General features: G+C 43.0%; 1 protein-coding gene across 1 annotated transcript; it reads left to right on the top strand.

Moving 5' to 3' along the window:
* Positions 1–8,047: 8,047 nt before the first annotated feature.
* H1-2 (H1.2 linker histone, cluster member) lies at positions 8,048–9,603 on the top strand. Its single transcript, XM_050142633.1, has one exon. It carries the CDS (start codon positions 8,101–8,103, stop codon positions 8,728–8,730), a length of 630 nt encoding a protein of 209 aa, XP_049998590.1. The 5' UTR covers positions 8,048–8,100; the 3' UTR covers positions 8,731–9,603.
* The last annotated feature ends 558 nt before the right edge of the window (positions 9,604–10,161 follow it).

Genomic DNA, 10,161 nt, shown 5'->3' with positions numbered 1-10,161 from the left:
TCATGCCTGGCTTGAATGCTTGTTTTGTTTTTTTTTCTTTCCTCTCCCCTAATGTTTTAATTAAATTAATTTAGCTGTTTATTCAGAAATGAAAAAAAGAGTGGTGAGGCCTCTCTTCAGTAGGACTTTCAGATAACCACACTGTAGTGAAGCCTTGGATTTGTTGGGCATGTGGCTCAGGGAATGTGTGTTGCAATCAGGTGCTGGGCTGATCGTGAGCACACTCCACAGTTACAGGCCCTTTGTAGCTCCTTGTCGGCATACCGTGATCAATCCATTTATTATCATGATTATTAATAGGCCTTAATTATGGATTTCCTATTTTCCTCCCTATATGACAAGAGCCATTTCTTGTGCTCTGGTTACTAGCGGGGGGGGGGGGGCAGGTCCAAGGCATAGTTCTGAGTTCTTAGAGATACTTACTTGGATGGAGCCGGGATATAAAGCAACACTGACTGCAAGAAAGAATTTTAGAAGCCACTGTGAGCAGAGTTAGAGTCTAGCTCAAAGAAATTTCAGCACAGATTTAAATTTAGTAGACAGAGGTGTACAGGAGGATAGCTAATAGCAAGCATCTATATGGGATTCTCAATCGAGTAGTATTTAAATGGCTTTACCGTAGTCACAATATGACTTTGGTAATAGCAAGCATCTATATGGGATTCTCAATCGAGTAGTATTTAAATGGCTTTACCGTAGTCACAATATGACTTTGGTGGCTCCTGAAGGTGGGCTGGTTTCTCAGGGACTTCTGTGGGATCCTAAGGCAGCTCCTGATTTTGTACGTAGGGCAGTACATTGGGTGGGATTATAGTTGATAAGGTAAAACCATAGGGTGCAAAGATTACATAAGTGGGCTTTTATTTTATTTTATTTTACTGTAAATGAAGTTTATAATCTTGTTTTTTGGCTTTGCAGGAAGTTGTAGGTTCATATATGGGAAAGGCTCAAGACCTGTTGGAAGGTCATATGTGTTCAGGTCTTATGTAGAGTTTATCGCTTATTTGAAACATTTCTATATAAAGGGAATATTGTCTCTACCTAGGCCACCTTCATAGCAAATACTGCTAACTGGGCTTCAGTTATTGGCTTTTTAGCGAGGGCCTCCTTTGCCTTGCATATCCCTTTAACTTCCCATCTTTCTGTTTCTCTCCTGACCAGGTTTACGTAGCAATGTCCCGTCAGCTTCTTTGCTGTGGTCATTTTTCTTTAAAAATATGAGGAGCTAATTTGATAACTTCTATTAAGGCTCTGTTATTAACTTCGCCCACCATATAAAGTAAACCATTGCTTTTCATTCCCACAGTGAGCTCTTTCCACAGTCAGTCCTATTCATCGTTCTAGAGATCCCTGTTGTCCAGTTCCCACATGAGAACAGACTGCCCCTTACTTTGTTATTCCCTAAGCTGAACCGGCAGGCGCTAGGCTTATTGTAGTTGATGATGAACTCAGTGTAGGGGGAATGAGCCAACACTAGACCACTTAGAAAAGAGTCCAGTTCACTAATTTCTTCTTCCCATGTTTCCTGCCTGTGGAGAGGCTGTATCTCGTGGACTTCCAGGTATTCAGAATGCTTATCTGCCAAATGGTGCTAATAGCTTCTGACCGAGTTGGAAAAACATGGACATAGCTGAAGATGATTAGTTTTCTAGGTCAAGAGACATTTCAATAGCGTCTAAAGGCAGCATTCTTGTTTAGGACTGCCATCTAGTGTCTACTACAGCAAACAGTATGACATGTGAATGACTTATTCCAGATACAAACTCCACGCTTAATGTATTTGCGGGAGTGGGAGGGGGAACCCGTCTTTCTAAAACTAAATAGATTGATAAGTAGTTAATTGGTAGGGATGTGTTTTTTATTTATATATAGGAATTAAAAGTATTATCTGGTTCAATTGACTTTTTCCCCCTTTGAGAAAGGATCTATTTCATTATATAGTCCAAGCTGCTTCCAACTTTTAGGAATCCTCCTGCCTTATTTTCCAGAGTCCTGGGACTATAGCCATGAATCATCACATCCTACTTGCTCTATCTATCTATCTATCTATCTATCTATCTATCTATCTATCTATCTATCTTTGAGAAACATCTCAGTGTGTAGTCTTGCCTGGCCTGGACTCACTTTGTAGACCAGGTTGTCCTGGAACTCACAGATATCTGCCTGCCTTTGCCTCCTGAGTGCTGGCATTAAGGGAGTGTGTCACTAATCACGGCTTCAGTTGAAAAGTTAATACCTATTTGAATGTGAATGTGGTGCTGGAGGCTTAAGAAATCCTAGAACTGCTGCACTGTCTTAGAGAAGTCCGAGTTCTCAGTCTTTTCCTGAGGTGCTAAGGCTGTTATTGTCATGGTAGCACTAGGTAGGATATTGTTAGCTGGGATAACCATGGTGCTAGAAAGGTCTGTTCTGAATGGTATTCTGTTGGCTGTTTGTAACGTGAGTTGCTTAATGGAGTGCCTGACAGGGTTGGGGACTAGTTTGTACACAGATGTTTATGTACAATATTTTAAAAGTAATTTTTATATTTCTCAGCATGCACATTTGAAATACGCCAAACATTATACATATACCAGAGCTATGTGCATTGATTCACAAATCCCATAACAACCTATAAAACATATGGTATTATTATTGCCTTTTTCAGATGATAAAACTGAAGCAAAGGCAGGTTAATTAACTCATCTGAGGTTAAACATTCAGAAAACACAAAGCTGAATTGAATTCAGATAATCCTGCTATGATCCAACACAGATAGGCTTTTGACTAATTTACAATGTTGTTTAGTGAAATTATAAAGAAAACACAGCTGCTACTATTAACCATGAAAAGTATATTTCATGGATTGACTGCTACAAATCTTAGATCAGCTACCTTAATAAGAATTTGGTCACATCAGAAGTTCTGTCTAATGTTAACAGATTGCGATAAATTTAGGGATATATGCAGTGACGAAACATCATGGTTCTTCTTCCAAGTTAACCAGGCAAGTTAACCTCCTGTCGTCCAAAGCATGATCTGCCTAGAATGGAAGAATCAGAGGCAGAGGGATTGTGTGAGGGTCTTCACAAGCTTGCAGGGTGCACATATAACAGGGTGACTGTGGGAGCAGAGCCTTACGTGGAGAGTGATAGTTTTGCATTATTTATTCATTTATTGGTCCCCCAATGCATATCCACATTTGTTTACACCTGTGTAAGCACACGCAGGCATACACACCCCATGCCTTCCCAAGTTTGATGACCTTGTGCCATCTCTTCTTAGTACGATAACACCTGGCTTCTGGGACCTTTGGAACGCATCTAAGCAGAGAACCGGTAATCAGAAAGAACGAGACAGCTTGTTGGACTTGATCCGCTCTCATCCGTTTCTCCAAATCCAGGAGGGGACTACCTTTCTCAGAATCATGCCCACAACAGAGGGTTCTTATATCTTTTGGGACTAGTGGGAATAACTGTTAAATACGGAGTTTCTGATGAGCCTACTCCAAAGCTAGAAGGGGAACACTCATTACTTAAGCCTCACTGTTTTCTAAGTGGAAGTTGTTGCTCAAGAATTGGGCAGGGTCCCCGGCATATGAATGGAGGAAGTGGAACTAAAACCAAACCTGGTTGCTTCAAAACTGTTTCTCTCCATCCCTGATATCACTAGCAAGTTGTAAAGTCCACCCACAAGCAACCTTACACATTTTGGGTCAGCCTAGTATGGCCTTCTGAATTGGCTAAAGCAGGAAGAACTTCCAGCAGATGTGTGGTTTCTTTACCTACCCAGTAGAAAATATGTAGTGAAGAATACATAGCATACGTGTGAATAACATATAGTGATAAATGCATCTAATGAACTTTATATCTTACAGGATTATCAGATAAATCATGGTTACCAACTATTGAATTACTTAATTTAATACCCAGCTTCAATTACTAAAATGGTACCTACCACAGGTTTAATATGTTAAAAGATTTTCAGAGGACTTGCTAAATTATTGGAGTAGAAAAGGGCTTGAAATTTAAGAACTTGAGGACCACTAGGTTAAGCTATTCTCCTTGTTTGTTTTCTTTTTGAGACAAGTTTCACATAGTGTAGGCTGGTCTGGAACTCCTGACCCTCCAGCCTCCCTAACACCAGTGCTGGGCTGACAGCCCCCTTGCTGGGCTTAAGCAGTTCTATGTTACAGTTTCACAGCTGAATCGCTAACTACTTAAGAAAAAGGTTTAGCCCACACATTATCCTCCTAGAAATCTTTCTTTTTCTTTTGGACCTGCACTTGTCTGGGCACGTCCTACAGGTGCCTGTCCTTGAGAGGAGACACTTTCCTTGCTTGATCTTCATCTTCGCAGCAGTTGTTCTACGCATAAATGAGCTCGCAGTGTCCCGTGCAGTTTCCACAGCGTGTTGGCAGTGCAGAATAACAAAACAATGTCTTCATATATTTAGCACAATCTGTACATCATATTTCCTATAAAAAAAAAAAACCACTGTGTGAGAATGCATTGGCTCTGATCAAGGTGATTATCTAATTTATGCCGGCCTCTTATGTAAGCTTAGACAGGAGAAGTATAAAAAATGTATATTGTCATGATTGACAAATCTGCTTCTTTGGAAGGTGAACTTGAGGTTTTGAAACTGTTTTAAAGTCTTTTGAAAAAAGTTGGAAGGAGGAGGAGATGGAGGAAGAGGAGGAGAAGGTTTATCCCAGGGTTCTGTCAACAATTTCAAAGTGCCAGGGGAAAGTTTAGCAGCGTGTCTCTCTTTTTGCAATTCTCAACTTGGATTAAGTTCCTCCTGTTTGTTTTACTGCTATGGTGTATTTCGCTTTTGCATTTGATGGTGCACCAGGGAATAAAAGATCAGTAATTTAGGTCTTGGCCCTTCAGATGCTCAGGTATTTCGGGAAAATTGGAGCTAATGTTTGATCTTGTAACTGTTAGACAACTGCATGGAAAAATTGCAGAAATTATGAGGCTGAGGTGAGAAAACACACTACAAGGCTCTAAATCTGACATCACTTACACATTTCCTCTTATGCTGCAACACTTGTCTCACAGCGCACCAGTTAGCATTTATCATTCTGAAGCGAGCATTGCTAATAAGATGCCTGCGGCTTTTAGCATCATCCCTTGATGCTGATCTGATGTATTAGTGTCGATTGCGTTTGGTGGGTTACTCAGTCTAGGGGTTTGTAGAAAAAGCGGGTTCGAATCACTCAAAGTTGGGATCTATACTAGTATCTGTTGGGGGATATAGGTTGATTAACTAATAGTGGTTAACTAGTTACCCATAAAAGCTGCTCCAAGCCCACTTTGCCATGTTGGAGGGAGGAATTGGAAAAGAAAAGGTGTCAGCCCCCATTCCTTATACTTGTCCCAACTACTCTCACCCTCCTATGAGTGTATCTTGCTGCTAAGCTTTCTCTGTTTCCAGCTCCTTACCGATTAGACTGTACATTATCTATATATTTAACTCTGCCCAGCATGGGAACACAGCCTAAACAGTATAACAAGGCAAAAACTTAGCTACCTGTAATCTTCATCATACATACAATGTACAAGATTTCATGACAATCACCACAATGTTTCATCAGTGACCTCATTTCATGGGAAGGTCATATCCTTAATCTGAACTTTGCCTGGAGCTCATATTAATAAAGTTTTCTTTCCCACAAGCTATTCGACTTATTTCAAAATCTAAGACTCCATGGGACACTTATTAAGTCTCAGGTTGCTTTAAAGTTGATGTTCCAAATCTTATATTTTCCATTGTAGAGGGTGACTTCTGAAGATTCTGATTGGATGACCTTAGGAGAGGCTGACTAATCAAGCACCAGCATATAATTTTCGAAAAGTTAAGAATGTGACTCACATATAAATACATGTGGTAAGCTCGTATATCTGTTGAAGGATGATTGAACTCATCAGTGAGTAAGCACGCTGGATGACAAAGTTAGTTCAAAGAAGCCTATAGAAGATAAATAAGGTGTGTATTTACTCACGGAAGCAAAGAGTGCCCCACGAAGACTGAGAAGTCAGAGATACCATTTAGTATTGCCCAATCCAAACATAACCTTCAGAGTTATCTTTTCTATTGCAAAAATTAATTTGCATTAACACCGGTCAAAACTTATTAATAAATTGCATTTAAAGAGCTATGATTTGATTGACTCAGCTTGGAGGGTCATAATAAGTAAATGAATCACAGACTCAGATTTAAACCTAATTGGCTAATTTACAGTGAAGGGAAGCAAGCGAGAGCAAGGGAGCTGGATTGCACACAGCTATTTTCCCAGGGGAGATGAACCCTTATCAGATGGATTAAGGCATTCACTCACTTATCCCCTCATTCCCCACACAATCAGAGCAAGGGACACGTTCTTATTTCTGTGACCAAACCATATTAGTATGTTGAAGGTGCTTCAGTAGTTTGCATACTTGGAAGAAAGTCTCACAAGTCTCATTCCAAAGTGCAGACATGATGGCAGCCCTACAGTGCTTCTACTGCTGGCAGTTCATCCATCCCTAATCTCATTAGGCTGTTAATTCCCAGAGGGCACAAGCCTCCTAGATGCTGTTTCCAACTGCTAAGCAAATGTTATTAAGTGAGCCCACAGGATCATTCTCGGCTTAGAAAACATGCTTTGTTTTGCAAACATCCCTGAATGCAATTTGTATAAACTGTGATTTTACCACACTTTAATGCTAACAAGTTCACCACATATTTTCCTGTAGACATATGCCCGAATAGAGATTTCTGATAGAATTAGGGGAATTTCCTTTGCTCCTAAATATAGAATTGGATTAACTGTACAAGAGTTTGACTTGCTTTTTTTCTAGCAAAAAAAATTGTAATTAATTCACTTCACTATGGGTGAAATATGAAGCTGAAGATTTTAAACTAACGAAGCAAATTTGAATAGGATACAGATTGCCCTATTTAGAGCTGAGACGAGGTCCTCTAAAGATGGCATCACAATTTGTACTTATCTTGTTGCTTATCTTTCTGTTAAAAATTCACTACATTTTTCGATTTCATCAGATTTGTTGAAGTCAAACACATCCCGTACAGCCAGTGGCTTTATTTCCAACTGTACCTTACAATCTCCAAATACAGAAGGCCCTTTTCTAACAAGGCAAACTTTTTCTAAACCAGAATTTTTATGCTCTGAAATTCTGTGCTGCAGCAAAAATAAGTATTTGCTCGTTGCTTTAAAAACAGATCTTTCAAAGTCTCTAACTGACACTTTTTTGGGAGGGGGTGAGCATGCAGACTTATGGGGGTCCTTTCCCTTTTCATTATCTCTATTCTTCAGGGTTAGACCCCCTACCTGGCAAAACTCAGAGGGGAACCAAGAGCTTTAAAATACAGCCCTGTGTTTCCCCTGTGGAGAAGGGAAAAGGGTGCCCCGCCCCCACCAGTGAAAAGGATTTTACGGTATCTTTAAATCAGATATTTAAATCCTTAGCCCCCCCACCACATGGTACACCCCCAAGGTCTATGAACCCCCCTCGCAACCTGCCCAAACTGCTTTAGACTGGAAATCCCAGTCCTAGTCCGCGGTTATGGTGGGTCCTTACTCAGAAGTCATCAAGGACTTGTGTTACTTCCCTTGCGAAGAAACAGAATAATCGTGAAAATTTAGGCGGAAATCGTTTCGTTTTTGCTCCTAAATTAAGGGAAGCATGTGCCCTATAATCCCAGAGAAAAAGAACTTTCAGGGGCAAAGGAGCGACCAGGTAATTTAGAAGAAAAACAGAAAGTGGTCTCTGTTTGCCTGGGACTTCCTTTGGAGTTGGGGGAGTTAGGGACTCCTAGAAGCGTCGTCTTTGGGGATGAGGAAAAAATAAACAGATATTCCGAAGCCTGAGGCTTCTCGGATCCGTTACCGACCAAAGTCGAGAGATTTGGTGCAAGACATTTTAATATTTTCTTCTTTTTGTGAAGTGTAACAAACACAAGTTGGGCGCAGCGCGGCTGCTCTGAGCTTGCCAGCCAGGCAGGCCGCTGGAGCACCAATCAGCGCGCGCCTGCGCTCTATATATACGGCGGCCCGGCCCTTGCTACTCCATCGGCGTATCGCCACTAGTTCCTGAGTTTCGGATCGTCAACATGTCGGAGACCGCTCCCGCTGCCCCTCCCCCTGCGGAGAAGGCGCCTGCCAAGAAGAAGGCTGCCAAGAAACCCGCAGGGGCTCGACGCAAGGCGTCCGGACCCCCGGTGTCCGAGCTCATCACCAAAGCTGTGGCCGCATCCAAGGAGCGCAGCGGCGTGTCTCTGGCCGCGCTCAAGAAGGCGCTGGCGGCCGCCGGCTACGATGTGGAGAAGAACAACAGCCGCATCAAGCTGGGGCTCAAGAGCCTGGTGAGCAAGGGCACCCTGGTGCAGACCAAGGGCACCGGCGCCTCCGGCTCCTTCAAGCTCAACAAGAAGGCGGCTTCCGGCGAGTCCAAGCCCAAAGCCAAGAAGGCGGGCGCGGCCAAGGCTAAGAAGCCCGCGGGCGCAGCCAAGAAGCCCAAGAAGGCGACCGGTGCTGCCACACCCAAGAAGGCCGCCAAGAAGACCCCGAAGAAGGCCAAGAAGCCCGCGGCTGCTGCCGGGACCAAGAAAGTGGCCAAGAGTCCCAAGAAGGCTAAGGTTGCGAAGCCCAAGAAGGTCAAGAGTGCGTCCAAGGCTGTGAAGCCGAAGGCTGCCAAGCCCAAGGTTGCTAAGCCCAAGAAGGTCGCAGCCAAGAAGAAGTAGGCTGTCTTCCTCCTAAACCCAAAAGGCTCTTTTCAGAGCCACCACTTCCACTTAAAGAGCTGTGACATTTGTGTAATAAGTACTCCTTCCTTCCTCCTTGCGTTCCGCAGAAGCAGGTTGCGTGGGAAGGATCAGTCAGCGCTCCGGGGTGGGGTTCCCTGTCTCACCTAGGGTGATGCTTGAGCTGTCCGAGAAGGGCTGGTGTGCGCCCCTTGGCTGTCAACAGCAAAGAGCCACCCCTTGGCGGTAGCCAGCGTTGGGCTGTAGGTTATTTGAAAGTTCCGCCCTGCTTGCGGGTTGGTTCTCTCCGGCTCAGGACTTTAGCCCTTAGTTTGATTGGGCGCCAGTCGGCGTTGCGTCCTCTAGAAGCTTTAGCTTCTTGCATGGAGAAACGCATCCCGGACCCTTTCCCTGAGCGGTTTATGGGCTCAGCGTCTCCTGGGAGTGTTTGCTGGCGCCGACGAATGGACTTAGACATTTAAGCGATAGCGCTGGGGAAAGGACCCGCCCGTCCAGTTATGCCGGACCTGGGACCGACGTTTCTCGTACTTTCGGTTTGTTTGCTACAGCAAGGGAATGGAGGGTCGAACTGCGTCACAACCTTGGTCAGCCATTTTTTTTTTTCTAAACAGGCAATAACTTGCGGGTTGTTTGACTTGTTTTGCCTTCTTTTGACACAGGCTCTCCTTTTTAGATTGTTCTCGAACTGGCATTGTACTTCAGTTGTAGATATTTGTCGACTAACGATGGACCTCGCATTACATACTGAGGTTTCTTGCTATGCCCTGTGCAGTCCAAAATATTTATAGAATAAATTACTATCTGTTGACGATGTATTGGAATGCGTCCAATAAAAGCCTTTAGTTTTCATTATTGGGGATTCTTTCATGCCTGCCGCCTTTTTCCTAGATAGGGTGATTAAGATTCTCGTTTTTCATCAAATCGGAACAGATTTTTTTGCTGAAGCTTAGATCACTTCTGGTGTCTCCTACAAAAATGGGTAGCATGCCTTTTAGAGACCTACAACAGGCATTTCCACAATAGTGGATCCTGTGTTTATTTCAGTGTCCAAGTTTATTACCTGGAAAAGCCAGGAGATGAAGAAAGGAAAAGTCTAGTTTTCTCCCAGTGTTTTTGGGTCCTCAGTTTAAATAAACAGCTTTTTTAGTGCAAGGTATAGTAAACAGATCCCTCCCTACCCCACACCCTCAGGACTGTCTGTGAACTCTCAATTCTTCCCAGCTTTTGTTTCATGTTTGAAACAAATTCCTTGGCTAAATTCCTTGGCTTTCAGTCCCTCTGGTAGTCTCTAAGGTAGAATTATCGTCTTGATTCATTATGGAGGGTACTTAACACATGGCAAGGATTCAAATACTGTTTGCTAAATCGATATGTTATAATGACTTCAATAGGGGATGAGAATTCCTTCCC

Source organism: Alexandromys fortis, unplaced genomic scaffold (genome assembly GCF_014885135.2).
Source record: "Alexandromys fortis isolate MF-2015 unplaced genomic scaffold, M_Fortis_MF-2015_v1.1 scaffold_5, whole genome shotgun sequence".
NCBI lineage: Eukaryota > Metazoa > Chordata > Mammalia > Rodentia > Cricetidae > Alexandromys > Alexandromys fortis.
This window is presented reverse-complemented; position numbering and strand designations above follow the sequence as displayed.

Coding starts and splice junctions, on each gene's coding strand:
- H1-2 (XM_050142633.1), top strand. CDS start 8,101: ATGTCGGAGACCGCTCCCGCTGCCCCTCCCCCTGCGGAGAAGGCGCCT.